The sequence below is a fragment of the Bidens hawaiensis genome, unplaced genomic scaffold (genome assembly GCF_021521415.1).
Source record: "Bidens hawaiensis isolate Kalapana, Puna unplaced genomic scaffold, B.hawaiensis_p1.1 tig00024691_1, whole genome shotgun sequence".
Classification (NCBI taxonomy): Eukaryota; Viridiplantae; Streptophyta; class Magnoliopsida; order Asterales; family Asteraceae; genus Bidens; species Bidens hawaiensis.
Genome location: NW_027493912.1, coordinates 200,944 through 223,739, shown reverse-complemented (window position 1 = coordinate 223,739; position 22,796 = coordinate 200,944). Strand labels below are relative to the sequence as shown.

The window sequence follows — 22,796 nt, the reverse complement described above, 5'->3', positions numbered from 1 at the left end:
GTCTTAGAGACTACCATACGATATTTTATACATATACAAAAGAATCGGATCAATAATTATGCCATGAAGCCACCTCGGGGAACGTTCGAACTTTTGCCAGTATTGCCAAAGGGGTATGTTCACCGAGCCGGAGAAAAAACTAAGTACGGGTCGAACCACTTAATCGGATCAAAATTCGGTCTTGGGGAATTCCGTACAATAATTTATACACATGCGAAAGAATTGGATCAATAATTATGCCCTGACGCCAGCCCGCAGCCCATTCGAAATTTTGCCAGTATTGCCAAAGGGGTATGTTCACCGAGCCAGAGAAAAAACTGAGTGTGGTTCGAACCACTGAATCGGATCAAAATTCGGTATTGGAGAATTCCATACAATATTTAATACACATACGAAAGAACCGGATCAGTAATTATGCCCTGACGCCACCCCGAGGACAGTTCGAAATTTTGCCAGTATTGCCAAAAGGGTATGTTCACCGAGCCGGAAAAAAAACTGAGTATGGGTTGAACCACTGAATCAGATCAAAATTCGGTCTTGGGGACTTCCATACAATATTTTATACACACACGAAAGAATCGGATCAATAAATATGCCCTGACGCCACCCCGGGGACCGTTCGAAATTTTGCCAGTATTACCAAAGGGGTATGTTCACCGAGCCGGAGAAAGAACTAAGTATGGGTCGAACCACTGAATCAGATCAAAATTCGGTCTTGGAGAATTCCGTAAAATAATTTATACACATACGAAAGAATCGGATCAATAATTAAGCCCTGACGCCACTCCGTGGCCTGTTCGAAATTTTGCCAATATTGCTTAAGGGGTATGTTCCCCGAGCCGGAGAAAAAACTGAGTATGGGTTGAACCACTGAATCGGATCAAAATTCGGTCATGGAGACTTCCATACAATATTTTATACACATAAGAAAAAGAATCAGATTTGTAATTATACCCTAACGCCACCACGCGGCCCGATCGAAATTTGGCCAGTATTGCCAAAGTGGTATGTTCACCGAGCCGGAGAAAAAACTGAGTATGGGTCGAACCACTTAATCGGATCAAAATTCGGTCTTGGAGACTTCCATACAATAATTTATACACATACGAAAGAATCGGATAAATAATTAAGCCCTGACGCAACCCCGGGTCCCGTTGAAAATTTTACCAGTATTGCCAAAGGGGTATGTTCACCGAACTGGAGAAAAAATGAGTATGGGTCTAACCACCGAATCAGATAAAAATTCGGTCATGGAGACTTCCATACAATATTTTATACACATACGAAAAAATCATATCAATAATTATGTACTGACGCCACCCCGGGGCACGTTCGAAAGTTTCCTATTATTGCCAAAGGGGTATGTTCACCGAGCCGGAGAAAAAACTGAGTATATGTCGAACCACTGAATCGGATCAATATTCGGTCATTGAGACTTTCATACAATATTTTATACACATACGAAAGATTCGAATCAATAATTATGCCCTGTCGCCTCCCCGGGGCACGTTCGAAATTTCCTCATTATTGTTAATGGGGTATGTTCACCGAGTCGGAAAAAAACTAAGTATGGGTCGAACCACTGAATCGGATATAAATTCGGTATTGAGAATTCCATACTATATTTTATACACATACGAAATAATCGGATAGGTAATTATGCCCAGACGCCACCCCGCGGCCCGTTCGAAATTTTGCCAGTATTTCCAAATGGGTATGTTCACCGAGCGGGAAAAAAATTGAGTATGGGTCGAAACACAGAATCAGATCAAAATTCGGTCTTGGAGACTTCCATACAATATTTTATACACATACGAAAGAATTGGATCAATAATTAAGCCCTGACGCCACCTCCTGGCCCGTTCGAAATTTGCCAGTATTGCCAATGGGGTATGTTTACCGAGCCGGAGAAAAAACTGAGTATGGGTGCAAACACTGAATCGGATCAAAATTCGGACTTGGAGACTTCCATACAATATTTTATACACGTACGAAAGAATCGGATCAATAATTATGCCCTGACGCCACCCCGGGGACAGTTCGAAATTATGCCAGTATTGCCAAAAGGGTATGTTCACCGAGCCGGAGAAAAATCTGAGTATGCGTCGAACCACTGAATCAGATCAAAATTCGGTCTTGGAGACATTCATACAATATTTTATACACATACAAAAAAATCGGATCAAAATTCGGTTTTGGAAACTTCCATACAATATTTTATACACATACGAAAGAATCGGATCAATAATTAAGCCCTGACGCAACACCGTGTCCCGTTCAAAATTTTTCCAGTATTGCCAAAGGGGTATGTTCACCGAACCGGAGAAAAACTGAGTATGGGTCTAACCACTGAATCAGATCAAAATTCGGTCATGGAGACTTACATACAATATTTTATACACATACGAAAAAATCAGATCAATAATTTTGATCTGACGCCACCCCGGGGCACGTTCGAAAGTTTGCCATTATTGCCAAAGGGGTATGTTTACCGAGCCGAAGAAAAAACTGAGTATGCGTCGAACCACTGAATCGGATCAAAATTCGGTCATTGAGACTTCTATACAATATTTTATACACATACGAAAGAATCGGATCAATAATTATGCCCTAACGCCACCCCAGGGCACGTTCGAAATTTCTTCATTATTGCCAATGGGGTATGTTCACCGAGTCGGAGAAAAAACTAAGTATGGGTGAAACCACTGAATAGGATATAAATTCGGTATTGAGACTTCCGTACTATATTTTATACACATACGAAATAATCGGATTTGTAATTATGCCCAGACGCCACCCCGTGGCCCGTTCAAAATTTTGCCAGTATTTCCAAATGGGTATGTTCACCGAGCAGGTGAAAAAACTTAGTATGGGTCGAAACACTGAATCAGATCAAAATTCGGTCTTGGAGACTTCCATACAATAATTTATACACATACGAAAGAATCGGATCAATAATTAAGCCCTGACGCCACCTCCTGGCCCGTTCGAAATTTTACTAGTATTGCCAAATGGGTATGTTCACCGAGCCAGAGAAAAAACTGAGTATAGGTCGAACCACGGAATCGGATCAGAATCCGGTCTTGAAGACTTTCATACAATATATTACACATATGAAAGAATCGGATTTGTAATTATGCCCTGACGCCACCCCGCGGCCCATTCGAAATTTTGCCAGTAATGCCAACGGGGTATGTTCACCGAGCTAGAGAAAAAACTGAGTGTGGGTCGAACTACTGAATCGGATCAAAATTTGGTATTGGAGACTTCAATACAATATTTTATACACATATGAAAGAATCGGATCAATAATTATGCCCTGACGCCACCCGGTAACCGTTCGAAATTTAGCTAGTATTGCCAAAGGGGTATGTTCACCAAGCCGGAGAAAAAACTAAGGAATGGGTCGAACCACTGAATCGAATCAAAATTCGGTCTTGCAAACTTCCTTACAATATTATATACACATACGAAAGAATCGGATCAATAATTATGCCCTGACGCCACCCCGCGGCCAGTTCGAAATTTTACCAGTATTGGCAAAGAGGTATATTCACAGAGCCGGAGAAAAACTGAGTATGGGTTGAACCACTGAATCGGATCAAAATTCGGTCTTGGAGAATTCCATACAATATTTATACACATACGAAAGAAGCGATCAATAATTATGCCCTGACGCCACCCCGCGGCCTGTTCGAAATTTTGTCAGTATTGCCAAAGGGGTGTGTTCACCGATCTGGAGAAAAAACTGAGTATGGGTCGAACCACTGAATCGGATCAAAATTTGGTCTTGGAGACTTCCATAAAATATTTTATACACATACGAAATAATCGGAATTGTAATTATTCCCAGACGCCACCCCGTGGCCCGTTCGAAATTTTGCCAGTATTTCCAAATGGGTATGTTCACCGAGCGGGAGAAAAAACTGAGTATGGGTCGAAACACTGAATCAGATCAAAATTCGGTCTTGGAGACTTCCATACAATAATTTATACACATATGAAATAATCGGATCAATAATTAAGCCCTGACGCCACCTCATGGCCCGTTCGAAATTTTGCCAGTATTGCCAAAGGGGTATGCTCACCGAGACGGAGAAAAAACTGAGTATGGGTCGAACCACTGAATCGGTTCAGAATCCGGTCTTGAAGACTTTCATACATTATATTATACACATATGAAAGAATCGGATTTGTAATTATGCCCTTACGCCACCCCGCGGCCCGTTCGAAATTTTGCCAGTATTGCCAAAGGGGTATGTTCACCGAGCTAGAGAAAAAACTGAGTGTGGGTCGAACTACTGAATCAGATCAAAATTTGGTATTGGAGACTTCAATACAATATTTTATACACATACGAAAGAATCGGATCAATAATTATGCCCTGACGCCACCCGGGAACCGTTCGAAATTTTGTTAGTATTGCCAAAGGGGTATGTTCACCGAGCCGGAGAAAAACTAAGTATGGGTTGAACCACTGAATCGGATCAAAATTCGGTCTTGCAGACTTCCATACAATATTATATACACATACGAAAGATTCGGATCAATAATTATGCCCTGGCGCCACCCCGCGGCCAGTTCGAAATTTTACCAGTATTGACAAAGGGGTATGTTCACCGAGCCGGAGAAAAAACTGAGTATGGGTTGAACCACTGAATCGGATCAAAATTCGGTCTTGGAGAATTCCGTACAATATTTATACACATACGAAAGAAGCGATCAATAATTATGCCCTAACGCCACCCCGCGGCCTGTTCGAAATTTTGTCAGTATTTCCAAAGGAGTGTGTTCACCGATCCGGAGAAAAAACTGAGTATGGATCGAACCACTTAATTGGATTAAAATTTGGTCTTGGAGACTTTCATAAAATATTTTATACACATACGAAATAATCGGATTTGTAATTATGCCCAGACGCCACCCGTGGCCCCTTCGAAATTTTGCCAGTATTTCCAAATGGGTACGTTCACCGAGCGGGAGAAAAAACTGAGTATGGGTCGAACCACTGAATCAGAACAAAACTCGGTCTTGGAGACTTCCATACTATATTTTATACACATACGAAATAATCGGATCAATAATTATGCCCTAACGCCACCTCTGGGCCCGTTCGAAATTTTGCCATTATTTCCAAAGGGATATGTTCACCGAGCCGTAGAAAAAACTGAGTATGGGTCGAACCACTGAATCGGGTCAAAATTCGGTCTTAGAGACTTTCATATAATATTTTATACACATACAAAATAATCGGATTTGTAATTATGCACAGACGCAACCCCACGGCCTGTTTGAAATTTTGCTAGTATTGCCAAAGGGGTATGTTCACCGAGCCGGAGAAAAAACTGGGAATGGGTCGAACCACTGAATGGGGTCAAAATTCGGTCTTGGAGACTTCCATAGAATATTTTATACAAATACGAAAGAATCGGATCAATAATTAAGCCCTGACGCCACCCTGGAGCCCGTTTAAAATTTTGCTAGTATTGCCAAAGGGGTATGTTCACCGAGCAGGAGAAAAAACTGAGTATGGGTCGAACCACTGAATCGGATCAGAAATTCGGTCTTGGATACTTCCATACAATATTTTATACACATACGAAAGTATCGGATCAATAATTATGCCCTGACGCCACCCCGCTGCCCGTTCGAAATTTATCCAGTATTGCCAAAGAGGTATGTTCACCGAGCCAGAGAAAAAACTGAGTAAGGGTCGAACCACTGAATCGGATCAAAATTCGGTCTTGGAGAGTTTTATACAATATATTATACACATACGAAAGATTCGGATCAATAATTATGCTCTCACGTCACCCTGGAGCCCGTTCAAAATTTTTCCAATATTGTCAAAGGAGTGTGTTTACCGAGCCGGAGAAAAAACTGAGAATGGGTCGAGACACTGAATCGGATCAAAATTCGGTCTTGGAGACTTCCATACAATATTTTATACACATACGAAATAATCGGATTGTAATTATACCCTGACGCAACCCCGCGGCCCGTTCGAAATTTTGCTAGTATTGCCAAAGGGGTATGTTCACCGAGCCTGAGAAAAAACTGGGAATGGGTCGAACCACTGAATCGGATCAAAATTCGGTCTTGGAGATTTCCATACAATATTTTATACAAATACGAATAATCAGATTTGTAATTATACCCTGAACGCCAACCCGCGGCCCTTTCGAATTTTTGCCAGTATTGTCAAAGGGGTATGTTCACCGAGCCGGAGAAAAAATTGAGTATGGGTCGAACCACTGAATCGGATCAAAATTCGGTCTTGAAGACTTCCATACAATATTTTATACACATACGAAAGAATCGGATTTGTAATTATGCCTTGACGCCACCCCGCGGCCCGTTCGAAATTTTGCTAGTATTGCCAAAGGGGTATGTTCACCGAGCGGGAGAAAAAACTGAGTATGGGTCGAACCACTGAATCGGATCAAAATTCGGTATTGCAGACTTCCATACAATATTTATACACATACGAATGAAGCGGTTAATAATTATCCCTAAAAAAACCCCGCGGTCTGTTCGAAATTTTGTTAGGGGTGGGTTCACCGAGCCGGAGAAAAAACTAAGTATGGGTCGAACCACTGAATCGGATCAAAATTCGGTCTTGGAGACTTCCATAAAATATTTTATACACATACGAAATACTCGGATTTGTAATTATGCCCTAACGCCACCCCGCGGCCCGTTCGAAATTTTGCCAGTATTACCAAACGGATATGTTCACCGAGCCGGAGAAAAAACTGAGTATGGGTCGAAACACTAAATCGGATCAAAATTCGGTTTTGGATACTTCCATGCAATATTTTATACACATACGAAATAATCATATTTGTAATTATACCCTGAACGCCAACCCGCGACCCGTTCGAAATTTTGCCAGTATTGCCAAAGGGGTATGTTCACCGAGCCAGAGAAAAAACTGAGTATGGGTCGAACCGCTGAATCGTATCAGAAATTCGGTCTTGGAGACTTTCATACAATATATTATGACCCTCCGAAAGAATCGGATCAATAATTATGTCATGACCCCACCCCGTGGCCCATTCGAAATTTTGCCAGTATTACATGAGGGGTATGTTCACGAGCCGGAGAAAAAAAACTGAGTATGGATCGAACAAATGAATCGGATTTGAAATTCGATCTTGGAGACTTCCATACAATATTGTATAACCCTACGAAAGAATCGGATCAATAATTATGCCATGACCCCACCCCGTGGCCCGTTCGAAATTTGGCCAGTATGGGTCGAGGCACTAAATCGGATCACGGGCAAGCTTTAGGGAGTTTTCATTGATCCGATTCTTTCTTATGGTCATAAAATATTCGAGGGTGGTCTCCAAGACCGAAATTATGGTCAGATTCGGTGAATAGCCGCATACGAAGTTTTTTAGGCAGGCGGGGTACTAACCACTAGAGCCCTTGTAGCAAAATTTCGAACGGGCCACGGGTAAGCTTTAAGGAGCTTTTATTGGTCTGATTTTTTTGTAGGGTCATAAAATATTCGAGGGAAGTCTCTAGGACCAAAATTATGGTCAGATTCGGTGAATAGCCTCATACGCAGTTTTTTAGGCAGGCGGTGTATTAACCCCTAGGGCCTTCGTAGCAAAATTCCGAACGAGCCACGGGAAAGATTTAGGGAGCTTTCATTGATTCGATTCTTTCGTAGGGTTATAAAATATTCGAGGGAAGTCTCTAGGACCGAAATTATGGTAAGATTGGGTGAATAACCGCATACGTAGTTTTTTAGGCAGGTGGTATAACTACCCCTAGGCCCTTGTAGCAAAATTCCAAACGGGACAAGCTCTAGTGATTTTTATAAAGGAATTTTTACATATCTTTATAAAGGGGTTTTTGCATATTTTTCAAACTATGATGCCCAACTATATTATTCAATAGCCGGTTTATCAAAAGCTCAAATGTTTTATAATTTATTCATTACCGATTTATCAAAAGCCCAAATATTTATTCTTTGATCGATTTATTAAAAGCTCAATTGTTTATACTTTAAACCCAATTAAACGATCACAGTTATCGACTTATCGTTCTATTCTTGATTATTTATACATAGTTTACATTGGAGCCTCTTTTCTTAACTTGCATAGGGCCCACGCATTTTCAGATACGGCTCTACGTGTGGGCAAGGCGTGTTGGGGACCGACACTGGTAGATTGATGCATTCCTGGTCCAACCCGAACCAAAACACTGGTTGAGATTGAAATCGGCTAGTTAAGGGCTTGAAGGGGTAACGACTTGCTCGGGTGCAACGCACCCATAGATTGAAAAAAGTGTGTCAATCCAGACTCCAGTGTGGACTGTGGACCAGATGTACTTGAACAAAGTGGACAGCCGATAACAAAATTAACTAATCTTAAGCATCCGTTAAAACATATTTGCCATCAAACGTACCTTTCGAATAAAAACAACTATACTCAGCTCGATTACACCTTGATAATTTTTCGTACAGTAACCGACTTATAAAAAGAAGAATCTATGTATCTCGAATGCTTTTTAAGACAAGTAACTACAAGTCTCATGTAATGTATAGTCTTTGAAACTAGATATTTAAAATGTTAGCAACAATTATGTTTAAATAAAACAAAATTCAAAAAAGTTTTATTTCACCAACAAATAAAACTACAATAAGCTTCAGAAAAGATCAAAATACAACATATTATGATTTTACACATCTGCCATTTGAGTGTCCTCGGCCACTATGATCTCCATATCTCTTATGTCGCGTTTCAACACGTTTCCCAGCCGAGCAACAGCTTCTGTTTGCTTTTGTAAAACCTAAAGTAACATTTTATTAACCATTTCATTTCATTCCATTTCAATTTTATATAAGCATAGCCTTTAATTAAATTTCACGAATACCTAACGTAGTCTTCAATTAAAACAAAATTACGAAAAGGATAATTTGACATAATGGGTCAGTTGGTCCCTCATAAAAAATACTCACTCCATCCTTTTAAAAGTGTCCGTATTTCCTTTTTTATTTGTCCCATTACAAATGTCCACTTCCAAAATTTATTAGCCAATTTCCAAGTTTACCCTTAAAACACACACAACTAACATTAATAAACGATATTGATGGAACCAATTTCCAAGGGCATTATTGTCATTTGGTAAGCAAAAAATTAATCATTCAATCTATCTTGAACTTTGTGTTTTTCAAACCATGACACTTTTAATGGGACGGAGGGAGTAGTCTTTTTCAAACAAAACTTAAAAGCATGTGTTCGTCGTTAGCATGTTTTGATAAAACTGTTATATGAATGACACGAGATACATACTTTGTAGACGTGTACAAAAGTCATTAAATATTCAAACGGAATAACGGATCAAATCAACAAAATGGGTCATATATATTTTATTCCAACGGGTCAAATCGGTTAAACGGGTCAACCATTGCCCAAAGTGTTATCTAAACGCTAAATTATCAATTATCATTTTAATTGTACTAAAAAACTGTTTTGACGGGTCAACCGTAACCATCCTGACCATATTTAAAATTAGCCAATTTCAAATTTTTAGCCCGAACACGTTTTGAGTTTTGACCATTACTCAACCCCCATTTTTACCAAAAACGAATGGCAGGTTTTTTGTGATCATCATCGAAGTAATCATTTATAATTAATATATTAAATGATTGCAGCAAACAAGTACCTCGTGCATATCAGAAAGACTCTGTTCATCTATTTTAGTTGATCCCGGTATATACACAGAAGCACCACCATGACCATTTGTTTGAACTCGAGCTACAGTCATCAGATTCTGGACCCTTCTAGAAAGTTCAGCTCCAGATCCTTTTAACTGCAAGCATATTTTATTAAAAACTTAAGCAAAACATCATTAAGAAGCATGTAGATGAAACTATGAAAGTGAATACCAACCTGTCTGATTATTGTAACCAACTTCTCAGCGAGTTCAACTTCTCCTTTGGTCAAAGGCAACCGAAAGCCTTTGGCCTCTAATGCTTCCAGTATTCTCATCAACTTTTGCAAATAAAAAAATGTAGAATTAAACAAAAATACAAAAGAAAATAAATAAAAAAGAAATCAAGTTGAACCAAGGTTTTATAATTATAACATAAAAAAATTTGTGAGATTTAATTATTATGTAATAATATCGGGTTTCTAATTATAACAAACAAAATAAATATTTATAAAAGGTTAATTTCAAATATGTCCTTTTAAAGGTTCAAAACTTCATATATATCCTAAATTCCAAAATATCATATTTACCCTTCTAAATTACATAATATCATAGCAAACACATCCATTTCATTATAAAATAAAAAACCAGCTACTCGTAATGGTCCAAGTAAGAAAAACAAAGTTATTATTGAGAACCGTCTCAGCATATAATGTTACTAGTAACTAATTTTATTTTATTTACTAAGAAATGGCAAAATGTTATTGTGAATCATCTCAGTATTAAAAGATGAAGTTAAGAGAAATTTATGTGAAATTTCAAACTTATAGAATAGCCTCTATAAATTTAGAGTGAAAAGTGTTTCTCTGGTTGCTTGTTTAAATCCATACTAAAAAGAGCCTGTTTCAACCAGTACCCATTTTAACCCATTACTAACTCGTCCATCTTCTACACCATAAAAAAGACATGCAAACAATTACCCTTAAGAGACGCCTTTGCAAAGCCTTTTCGGATTGCCTTAATCTCTCTATCCTAGGAAAAGTATCAGCTTGAAAATGCCTTTGAAGCTGTAAAAAATGAAGCGTTAATGAGCTGCTAAAGTGTGTTTTTAGTGAACAGTAAAACCCGCGTGTGAAAGTCTAAGAATAGACGATTGTACCACTTTCACATTGGTTTGAGTCATTTGCAATCTCTCAGCATCTGAAACTATGACTTCATCTTGAAGCTGCATAAGTATTCAATAACTAAATCAGAATTTAATAAGATACACGTGTGTAACTGTAACCAGTTTCAAAATAGGAAGAACTTGCTGCTGCACATGAGGGCCAAATAATGTGTATACCAACGAAATTTGAAACCAATAAGTAAAATACCCGCATTCTATAAGTTAGAATTGATGTACATTATAAAGCCTGAATATTTGAGTAGGTTTAGTTCAACTATAAAGCCTACAAATTAGTATGCTTTATTTAATATACACATATTAAACTAACACTAGTTGCAACTTTACAGTTTCAAGGGTGTGTTTGTGTATAATATGTGTGTGTGTACAGATAAGCTAAGGCCATCTTAAATTTACATATTCATAAATGAGTAACAAAGTATACTTCCTATCACTAAAAACTTGGTCACTCAATTCTTCTTAAGAAAGATAATATCTACCGTCCAACCTAGCATAATTAAGCTTCTAAGTTACCAGAATAATAGCATACTCGTATTAATATAGATATGCTATTTAACAGCAAGCATAACAGTTTTAGTAAAACATAAATAAGTAAACAGTTTAGCATACTCGTATTAATATCAGATACCTTAAGGCGTTCAGAAAGATCTTTAAAACCCTTAACAAGTTGGGGCCAAAGACGTTCACGATTAGAAGCCTCCATACCTTCTAGCTTACCCATGGCCTCTGCCCACATTATCTGCCAAACATAAACTATCCGCCACTCTTAGCAAAACCCAAAATTATAAAACAAAAAACTCAAAATATATTTAAAGATATTCAAAATCCAAATTCAAAATGTGAAACCAGTTAAGCGGCAAAGAATGGAACTAATAAACTTACATCTGATACACCAGCAGGCTTTGCCCTAAATTGTGGTTCAGTCACACTGAACAGCAAATGCTGCAGAATGAAAATCTTGTAAGCTTTTTACGTTAAATAAAAATAAAAATAGACCTTAAATCACAGGTTACAACTTAGAGATATACAGTGTTACACGTAGGGTTGTAAACAAACTGCACCGAACAAGGCCGTGTTCATGTTCGTCACTTAAGCTTTTATAGACAGGCAAATGGTTAACGGACAGCTAACCGAACGAAATTTCTTGTTCGTGTTGGTTCATTAAGAAAATGAACTTGTGCGTGAACAGTTCACAAACACAAATGAACACTGCAATGTTTTATTTGTTTTGGATAACCAAAAATAATTATTGTCAACGGTTTTGTGTTGGTGTTTTTCTTAAAATTCATATTCATATGTTAATTTTATATATAAATTAATCACAAAATACTCATACATATTTTTATTCTATAGTAGTAATAACTTTCCTTAAATCTATATGATAATATTAGAAAAGTCATTAACATATATTGAAAACCTTTAATAAACAAACATTAACGAACATAAATGAACACATTGTCGAACGTTCACGAACACAAATGAACGAACATAGCCTCTGTTCATGTTTGTTCGTATAGTTAATCAAACGAAATTTCTTGTTCATGTTCATTAATTACACGAACCACAAACAAACTTCCCGCAAAATGTTCTGTTCTTTTACAGCCCTAGTTATACAGCTTTCTACTTTCACTTCAAGATCTGAAACTATAAACTTACTGCTTAATGCTTATAGAACTAAGTTATAAAATAAAACTATTATCGCTTCAAGATACTAATAAGACAGAGCAATAATGTGTGCAGTTCTGTGTGATAAAAAGAAGTCCAACCTTAAAAGCATACTTCGGGTTTGCAATCTCATCCTTGTAAGCATCAAGTATCGCCTAGTATCAGACACAACAAACAATTCAACTCATAATTAGAGTATTATAAGGGATAACTTTGCAGAATAGTAACCAAGTTTTATTAGTGTTCCAATTAAATCACTCAGCTTCATGTTTTATTTTAAATTATAGGTTTTAACATGTTTTTTAGCATTTTTCCTTTTTATTTCAATTAGGAAAACCTTTTTTTTACTTTTTTTATGCTGATGTGGACTGGTGATGTAAATTTTATGTAATTTATTTTTAACATAATAACGTATATTGGAAATCCCAACCCCCACATCTTCTCGTACATTTCGTTCTTTAAACAAAAAAATTCCGATGATGGCTCAATTTGAAGGTTTAGTGACCAGTTTGGGCAAAAAAAATGCACAAGTAACCTAATCCGAACAGTTTTCAAGGGTCAGAATATTCTACAAAGTCTTCTAAAACTAAAAAAACCGTGCAAATGGTATCTAACAAACTTCGACTGAGCTAATTCAAGCAGCGTTACAACCGTCTGGTCAAAAGAAACCTACACCCTAAAACCTAAAATGAAGAGTTCGACGAGACAGTTACAACACTGCTGAAATGAGCTCAATCGGAGTCCGTTTGATACCCCTCGTACAACTTCCTATTATAGAAGACTGTGTGTTTTGAGTTCTTCACTTTTAACATTCAAACTCGGTTACTATTATGTGATACTTTCCCTAATAATTAACACCGTCTCGTCAAAAGAAAACCTACACCCTAAAACCTAAAATGAATGAGATGAGTTCGACGAGACGGTTCCAACGCCGCTAGAATGAGCTCAATCGGACTCCGTTTGATACCCTTCGATACCCTTCGTACGACTTCATATTATAGAAGACTGTGTATTTTGAGTTTTTAACTTTTAACATTGAAAGTCGGTTACAATTCTGTAATATTTGATTATTTTCCCTAATAATTAACACAATTGACATAAAAATTGAAAACCCAGGGTTAGGGCTTCAATTGCTTAAAGTAAAATACAAATTATACATACATATATATACACATACACGCATACCTGAATGTCTCGATCAGCTAGAGAGAATGGAAGCGGAGCTACAGGCGCCATCTGAGTAGTTAATTGAGCATTAAACGGCGTCGCTGCCGGAGTCGTTTGTCCGAAAATATTATTATTAGTAGCTGGCGTTGTGAATCCAAACGGATTTGAAGTTTGTTGCTGAAACGGCGTCGTTTGCTGTTGTTGTTGAGTGTTAAACGGCGTCGTAGCGGGAGTATTAAACAGTGACGTGACGAAGCCAGTGCCGAATGATGACGTGGACGGTGTACCGAATGCTGGTGTTGATGGTGTGCCGAATGCTGGTGTGCCGAAAGCTGGTGTTGAGGATGCAGTGCCGAAGGCTGGTGTTGAGGATGGAGTGCCGAATAAGGAGGGTGAGGAGGATGCCGGAGCTCCGAACATTGTGGCGGAGTACGACGGAGCACGGCGGAGAGTGGGTGGTTGAAACCCTAGAAGAAATAATAAGTGTGTGTTGTGTTGCCGCCAATTTTTTAGATGATTATTGTGTTTGTGTGTTTAATGGTATTTTCACTATTTTGGTTAATGTTAAAAGAGTATACCTGGGAATCGACCCTATGATGCAAGGGTCGAGGGGTGCAAACGAGCCCGGTTGTTTGCGAGCTGGCTGAGCTTGAATGCTGTATGGGAAACTCGTTTAAATTTGTTGAGCCTTAATCTTAACGAGCGTGATGTATTTTTAATTTTTGCATCTTTTGATATGTATTAAGTTAACACTTCACATATGAGCTCAAGTCGAGCTTTGGCTTGTTAAGGTATTAAATGGGCTCGAGACGAGATTAAGCTTGTTTAAGTTTTTCTCAAAATATTTAAAAAATTATAAATTAATTAATAAATAATATACAAGACGAGCTTAAAAAACAACTCACAAACTAAGCTCGAGCTTTAGAATATGAGTTTAATATGAGTCGAGTTCGGGCTCGGCTCATTTACACCCCTAGTTAATCCTCGTTTTGTGTCCAAGGCAAGGCTCTCGGGCCCTATAATTGTTTGTTAGAATGGAGACCGGTTTGTTCAACTTATAAGCCATTTTTGCAAACTCGGACTCGACCTTTTGTGTGCAGAACCCAGAAACCGATCTTATTGTATTTTAAGCGGATGATCAGTTAAGGTTTAACATGTTAGACCGATTTATCATCACCAGGTTAAAAAGATTAATATTGTTTGGGACACCAATATGAATAATTTGCTTCTTAAAATTAGATATTGTAATTCCAAATAATTAAATCTATATGATAAATAGTTTTAATAACTTTTTAAAAAGCTTATTAATTTATTAAAATATAACGAGTAAACAACAAATACAAGACCGGACAATTAAAATTAGATATTGGAATTGCAAATAATTAAATCTCTATGATAAATAGTTTAAAAAGCTTATTAATGAATCAAAATATAACGAGTAAACAACAAATACAAGACCGAATGAATAAGAAAATATTCAAATTGTATGTTATAGATCATTTTTGCTACGAGCCTACGAGAAAGACAAAGCTCGAATAGGGATGACGTGAAGGTGCTTTCAGTTGCCCATGCTCTATATCCTTAAGAGTTACCAAACAAATGCATTGTTAGATTCTAAACGTTTCTTTTTTATTCGTGTTTTTGAGCGTTACATGTCCCTTTCTGACTCTCTTTATTCTAATCCGAGTATCTTATTCCTTAAAACTTTTTACAAACAAAAAGTCGCATATAATATTCTAATCCGAGGTCACAATTTAATCAAGCCAATCAAATTCAACAACTTACTTTTTTATTTAAAAATAATAATAGTTATTTGTTAGTTAAACCATTACTCGAGTTGTATGAAAAGGTTAGTAAAAGTCTTCATGCCTACATGACAGTCACATTTCACTTTTCAGCTAAACCAATGCACGTAGTCTAAAATCAACGCTGGATGAACGGATTTAACACACCAAATGAACGTAAACAAGATCGCAACAACTCAAAACAAATCTAGGAACCATCACATTAGCATCAATTTCCTTACAAGTAACAAGTTCTAAAACATGATCAATATCCATTATTCTTACAAAACACAACAAATCAACACATTCAAATCAATAGTTTCAAAAACAAAAAACAAAAACCTTAATAGTCAAATCATTCATCATGCTCTAATTGTGACACAACACAAACACAAACCAGATGGTTTAATCTTTGACATTTGCCATTCGGACCCGGGAGTTGCAGTCGGGTCATACAAAAGTGTGTCGAGTCCTCCTTGTTCTACTTCAAGTGAAAAAAGTAACAGTTTGTCTTCTATTATACCGAAACGAAACCCGACACTCGAGCTTCCAATAACCGGGACCGCAACCATTTTCCATGAATTGTCTGCAGGGTTGAAAATGGCGAGTTTTCGTTGGTTTTTCCATTCCATACAAAATAGCTTTTTTCCTACCACAGCGTGTGCAGTTACCATTACGCACCCGTTTTTCATCTCGCACCATGAGTGCTCCTCGGGGTTGTACACGTCAACGAACCTAGTTGTACACATATGAAAAAAGTATTATTTGTTATGCTACACTGGTTGTTCTTTATGTGATTTTTAATAATATGAATCGGGGTGTAAATAATCCAAGCTGCTCAACCCGAGCTTAAACGTGCTCAGCCTAAAAACACTTGTTTAGTGAGTGTTCCCGAGCTTCATTTACGGAATTCAAGCTGGCTCGCAAGCCTAAACGAGCCTATTATTATTATAGAATTTTAATTTTAGATATCTAATTATACAATAATTATAATGTATAAAACTGTGACAAAAAGAAATAAAAAAGATATATTAGATTCTATAAAAAAAATATATTAAAATATGTGAAATGATTATAAATGCATATAATTTAACTAATAAATACTAAACGAGCCAAAATAACCATTCTGAACCAACCTAAAATGTCTAGAAACCTTCTAAATCACTATATTCTATAAAATAAATAATATTATTTAAAGTAAATTACGATTTTCGTCCCCATAGGCTGTGGTTTGGCCAAAACAACAGTTTTAGTCCATTAATATATTTTTATTTTTCGGATTTTTCAGTACCAGTGGTTTCAGTTTCTTGCCATTTCACTCCAGGACACTTTTCTGTTATATAAAAGGGCATTTCAGTCATTTTATCTAAAGGAATATTATGTAACTTATTAAGAAATTTAATAGTTGGAAGGACTATTTATCTAAAGGTTGTTTCTTTTGAAATATAAATGTGTGATGAGATGAACAAACCTTGAATTTCCAATAGTGAAACTTGACCGACCGCCCATGACATATAATTTACCCTCGAACCCGCATGCAAAACAACCCCACCGAGGGCGACGAAGGGACTCGATAACAGTCCACATTCCAGTTTCTGGGTTGTACACTTCAGCACATGAGAGAGAATCTCCATCCACCCCATAACCTCCAACTGCATAAATAACACCGTTTACTTCTGCGCATGCAAAGTCATATCTAGGCATGTTCATGTTTGCAATCTTGCTCCAACTGCAACCACAGAATTATAATTGTCACATTAAACGTATAAACCAAAAGCTATTTTAGATTTGTGATTTGAAACTGTTTGTTTGATACTTTGGTTATTGTGAGTTCACTCTGTAACAATAATTTTTTTTAGCAAACTACGGATTTAGTCACTGTGGTTTGGCCAAAATAACCCTTTTAGTCCAAAAGTTCTAATTTGGATTTGTGGTTTCATTCTTGTTTCAGTTAAATTTTCTGTTAAGTAGGTCATTTTAGTCTTTTACACATAAGGACTATTTGTGTAGTTTACTCATTAATAATTTAATAGTTGGAAGACTATTTGTTTCCAAATTAAACTGATATTTGACTATTGTGTTTTTATCACAGGTTGGGCTAACCCGCAAACACTTTTTTACCCATTTTCTAAAATACTCAATGTGATAACTATAGTTACTAAAACAATATAATTAAAATAATAACATAATTCTTTAAAATAGAACGATACAGACTTACGGAGATCATATGCATTAAAAACAGAGTTCTAGCGACCTTTACCTATATTATATTTGACCCGTTTAGGATAAAATCACAGCCCAAATCAACGAATTAATAAGTAAATGGGTCAAAATAAAGTTTCCTTTTATCTATATTTTATTTAACCTGTTTGAGATAAAAACAGAACCTAAATTGACCCACTCATAAGTAAACGGGCCAAAATGAAGTTTTAGTGACTTTTACCAATATTTTATTTGACCCGTTTGAGATAACAACTCAAACCTAAACCGACCATTTATAAGTAAATGTGTCAAATTGTGAAAATAATAAATGAAGTAACAAACCTGTTAAGGCAAGAATCATATTGATACACATCAGAAGAAACCGAGCTGACGCCATCACTCATTGAATAACCAGCCATGACAATAAGCTTCCCATTAAGAACCACAACCCCAAAGCCCGCTTTCATGGGTCCCGGCATTTGAGGTAGGACCGATAACTTATTTCCAAGGCAATCCAAGACCTCCCAGTGGGTCCCATCTCCTTCAGCATCAGTAGTCAAAACATAAAGCCATTCTTCAACTAAACCAGCAAGTTTTCTAACAATAATAAACTCCTTGCTTTTAATAAATAACCTCCATCTCCGTGACACACCTCCCATTTTCGGAAAATATGACCTTGGGACAAGGGCAAGACAGTACTTTGCTATATCATCGGGCAGCCCGGGCAAGACCGGGCCGCAGTCAAGGCCATCATCATTGACCTCAGTCTTACGGACCGATTTGGAGATGAACATATTTGGATTTGTGTCACCGATATCTCCTCCACAAACAGATTCAGGCATGTTAAAGTGCAAAAAGGCTAAACTTTTCAGAGTTGATCAAATTGTTCTTCTTGATTAGAAGAAAAGAATAATAAGAAAGGAATTGAAATTCTAAGATGTTGACTACAGAAACTCATCATACCCTTCACTTATAGGTATCTTACGGGCCCACGAAGTTGCGGTACTAATCACTTGAGTTCTACAAGCAGAATATTTTTTGTAACTTGTCCAATCTGGTTCAAATTCCATGCCAGGTGTCCTATTTCCGGAGTAATTTTCTGTCTTTCTTTCACCTTGAATAACCTTAAATCCTAAAGTTCCAGACTTGCTTCTAACCGCAGACAGTGAGTAATCTGCATATAGTAAATAGTAACCATGATTCAAATTTAAAAAAGTGTCAAAAGAATTAAGAAAGATATGCACATTGACATTAAAGTAAAAGAGATGGGGGTGTCAACCAGGTTGGGCGACAAAGTCAAAATGGATCGGGTTGACCCAAAACACTTTTTGTTTCACTATATTTTATTTTGTTAAATAACTAATGTGCCAGAAATGTATAAGAAATTATATTATATATTAAAAATACTCTTTTGGCGACTTCTGACACGTTCTATAGATGTGACCCGTTTCCTTACAAGATAACTAACTGTTAGGTAAAACCACAATTTCTCAAACTCAAGACCAATATTAATCTTGGTACATATTCAAAAGCACCCATTGTTTAAACTTGTTAACAGGGTTATCAACATTTTCTTGAGAAAATGTACATCAGATTTGAAAACGACACTTTTGACTTTGACCGCAAAATTCAACGTGTACAACATCAAATGAAATGATTAGAAGCAGATCTTACCAGCCAAGGCCATAGAGTTTGGTTTAACCCCCTATATATTCCATTTGATCTATATTTGCACAATCACCTGCAACGAAAGAGAATGATAGTTAATTAAACATAATCAAATCAAAGTACTATTTGTAGGTTCAGCAGTCATCATATGCACAACCAGTGTTGCTTTGTGTCGGTGCTTGTCTGCTTGATAATAAACAGGTGGCACGGTTAATTTATGATATTAGTAATTAGTCAGAAAGTCAACTGATTAACACCTAACAAAGAACATAAATCGACATGTGTTTCTTATTTGCTACGCGTTCTACAAGTCTATAACTAACAATACTAAACTTATATATAAAGCATTCCTAAAGGGTAGATCCTCAAGCATACCTACCACCACAGTCACACCTACCACACCAAACACCCAATAATGAATTCAGTCAAAAATTGAAAACAAAAGGTGATAAGGTGGATCTATGAGAGTCATGTATCCACTAAACTTTAATTACAACTTACCCAAATTGCACAAATCATTAGGTTTATGTCACACCTTCAAGTTTATTGTTTTATGTCAAACATATATATCGCGTAAAGGAAATATTTATCGGCATTAAAGAAAAGGATAATGAGTTTGACTATAAATTCGGTCATTATCAAGGATGTATTCTTCAGAAAATGACATATTTGACAGAAAAAGTTGATTTATATTCACAAAATCAACTGTTGACTGCATGTAGAAGACCAAAACTAGAAGCTAATCCACACAATGATGGTTCTTTTGGATAATAGAAATTCAATAAACAGAACTACATCAGATTATCCTCACAGGATTTCAAATCAAATTCAGGAACAAAACTGATTCAAAATCTACAGATCTTAAAAAAAACAATAAAAAAAAGAAAAGAAAAAAAACACAACTTTTACAAAATAAAAAAAAACGAAAAAACTGGATACTTACACTTTGGCCAATGATAATCCTAACTTTCACTTTTGTTGTCAACAGCAATCCCGATAGCATAATCAGTAATCACCATAGAATTTACTCTCAATTTACATTCGATTTATACTCGTTTTGCCATTGCGTTACTCCATTTTGTTCATAATCATTATTGTGAGACAACTCGAGTAAAAATCAAGTATAAATCTATAATGATTATGCTACCAAATTGCTCTTCGTAACAAAAGTGAAAGTATGTATTATTATCGGCCAAAGTGTAAGTATGGATTATTATCAGCCAATAACCGGTCAGATCTAGTAACAATTAACAAATTCAAATTATATAACATTAAAAAAAACATTCGCACAGTTTAGATCTTACGCTACGGAAGAAACACATATTGAAACACAAACAGATCGAGTTACTTGATTAACATTCCACAACAATAACAACAACAACAGCAATAATAATAATAATAATAATAATAATAATAATAATAATTAATAACAACATCAAACAGATCTTACAATGACATGAAGAAAACAGTACAAACAGTAATATAACCAGAAGCATACAACAGAAATTAGGTCAAATCATGAAACTATGATGAACTAATTACCTGAATTGAACAGATTTAGAGTGAATTAGATAAAATTAGTATATAAATATAAATAATAATAATACAGCATCAAACAGATCTTACAATTACAATGACATGAAGAAATCAAAATCAGCATATAAACAGTAAATAACCAGAAGCATACAAAGCAAATTAGGTCAAATCATGAGCATATAATGAACAGAAACACGTAGTATTATTATTATTATTATTATTATTATTATTATTATTATTATTATTATTATTATTATTATTATTATTATTACCTCAATTGAAGACACGATAATAATAATAATAACCGTCGGATTGATTTAAACAGTAAAAACGGAAAGCATATATATACAATTCATATATGTAGAGTAAATTAGATGATGAAACTGATTATTATTATTATTATTATTATTATTATTATTATTATTATTATTATTATTATTATTATTATTATTACCTGAAATGAAGAGATTTATATATGTAGAGTGAATTGGAGTGTAAGAAGAAATGGAAATGGATGAAATGGATATAATGATGATGATAACGGTTTGATATATATATAAATAAATAAAGAGGCTAAAATCAAGGTAAAATGGATAAAATTTTGACAGAATCAGACTACAGTCAGTCGATGTCGGGATGATTATTATTATTATTATTATTATTATTATTATTATTATTATTATTATTATTATTGTTATTATTATTATTATTACGACCTGATCGGTAATGACAGTGACCAGAATATTTTGCAATCTCACCAATAATAGTGGAAGCTTTGTGGTGCTCAATTATTATCCATATCAATGGACACGTTTTTTCTTCTTTTATTTATATCCAAATACATTTCTATTTATTCGACTTAATTCTATTATTATGTTATACGACTCGTATAAACGTATAGTCAGGGGCGAAGTATAATGAGGGCTAGGGGGGGCGGGTATAAACGTATAGTCAGGGGTGAAGTATAATGAGGGCCAGGGGTGGCCCCGGCCCCCCCTGTTTTTTCGCGCGTTATGGTAAATTTAACCGTTTTTCGTCCGAAATATTTTATGCGCAGTGTAAATTTGTCTGTTTTCAACCAAAAATTTAAGCCCCCCCCCCCCCACCCGTCGTTTATGAATTTTTTTGTACATTTTGAGTTCGGCCCCCCGGCGTTCACGTACAAGCTTCGTCACTGCGTATAGTCATATTCCTATACAATAGATATTACGTGTATTTATAAGCCCTGACGTCTCATATAGTGCAAGATACATATAATTAATCAATGGAGAACTAAACTAAGCCATGTATGCTTTGTGTAGGCCATAATATCACATTCTTGTTTAAAATGTTTGAATTTTCTCATATACATGGCTACATGTTATACGACTCATTTAGGTTTCCGTGAACATCACCAGGCATCTATACGAAACGTATAGGATTATACAAGTCGTATAGATGTTAAACGGTGGCTGGATGAAAAGTTACGGTGTTTGAATATCTCATTGTCTTTAAAAATAATATGGTAGTAAGGTGTTTGTCATTTTCACAAGAGGTGGAGGGTTCGAATACTATTGTTTTACACTATAAACTCATCAGTCGTTTGAGTTAATCAAAAAGGGTTGATAGCTGAATTGATGGCTTAACTGCTCTAGTTGGTTTCAAAATTCAATGGATGGTAGTTTAGGGAATCAAGTATCGATATTTTCCCACTGGTTTTTTTATCGTTTTAATATGTTCAGCTATAACTAACAGTTCAATCATGTCGGGTTGGTGAGTCGGGTTGCATGATGACATGTTAAATTGTTTAACATGAACCCGGTTCATATTTTTGTTTAAATATATCAACTCTAATCCATACTTATTTAAAACTATATAACCCGAACATAAACCGCTTAACCCTATTTAGTATTGGGTGTTTCACAACAAAATCCAAACTTTTA

The 22,796-nt window shown here is 36.1% G+C and overlaps 2 protein-coding genes across 3 annotated transcripts; both read right to left on the bottom strand.

Moving 5' to 3' along the window:
• Nucleotides 1-8,652: 8,652 nt before the first annotated feature.
• LOC143569868 (nuclear pore complex protein NUP54-like) lies at nucleotides 8,653-14,163 on the bottom strand. Its single transcript, XM_077055667.1, has 9 exons — nucleotides 13,703-14,163; nucleotides 12,619-12,672; nucleotides 11,735-11,794; nucleotides 11,481-11,591; nucleotides 10,829-10,894; nucleotides 10,650-10,736; nucleotides 9,909-10,010; nucleotides 9,682-9,828; nucleotides 8,653-8,805 (listed from the first exon to the last, which is right to left on the bottom strand). The coding sequence occupies exons 1-9, from the start codon at nucleotides 14,102-14,104 to the stop codon at nucleotides 8,695-8,697; spliced, it is 1,140 nt and encodes a 379-aa protein (XP_076911782.1). The 5' UTR covers nucleotides 14,105-14,163; the 3' UTR covers nucleotides 8,653-8,694.
• A 1,538-nt stretch (nucleotides 14,164-15,701) lies between these two features.
• Nucleotides 15,702-21,421, bottom strand: LOC143569874 (F-box/kelch-repeat protein At1g67480-like). Of its 2 annotated transcripts, XM_077055676.1 has the most exons (5): nucleotides 21,329-21,421; nucleotides 19,345-19,411; nucleotides 18,013-18,844; nucleotides 16,940-17,197; nucleotides 15,702-16,203 (listed from the first exon to the last, which is right to left on the bottom strand). In XM_077055676.1, the coding sequence occupies exons 3-5, from the start codon at nucleotides 18,510-18,512 to the stop codon at nucleotides 15,831-15,833; spliced, it is 1,131 nt and encodes a 376-aa protein (XP_076911791.1). In that variant the 5' UTR covers nucleotides 18,513-18,844; nucleotides 19,345-19,411; nucleotides 21,329-21,421; the 3' UTR covers nucleotides 15,702-15,830. The 2 variants fall into 2 exon arrangements, with proteins under 2 accessions (XP_076911791.1, XP_076911790.1); XM_077055675.1 differs by lacking the exon at nucleotides 21,329-21,421 and having other exon boundaries at nucleotides 19,345-19,500.
• Nucleotides 21,422-22,796: the final 1,375 nt, after the last annotated feature.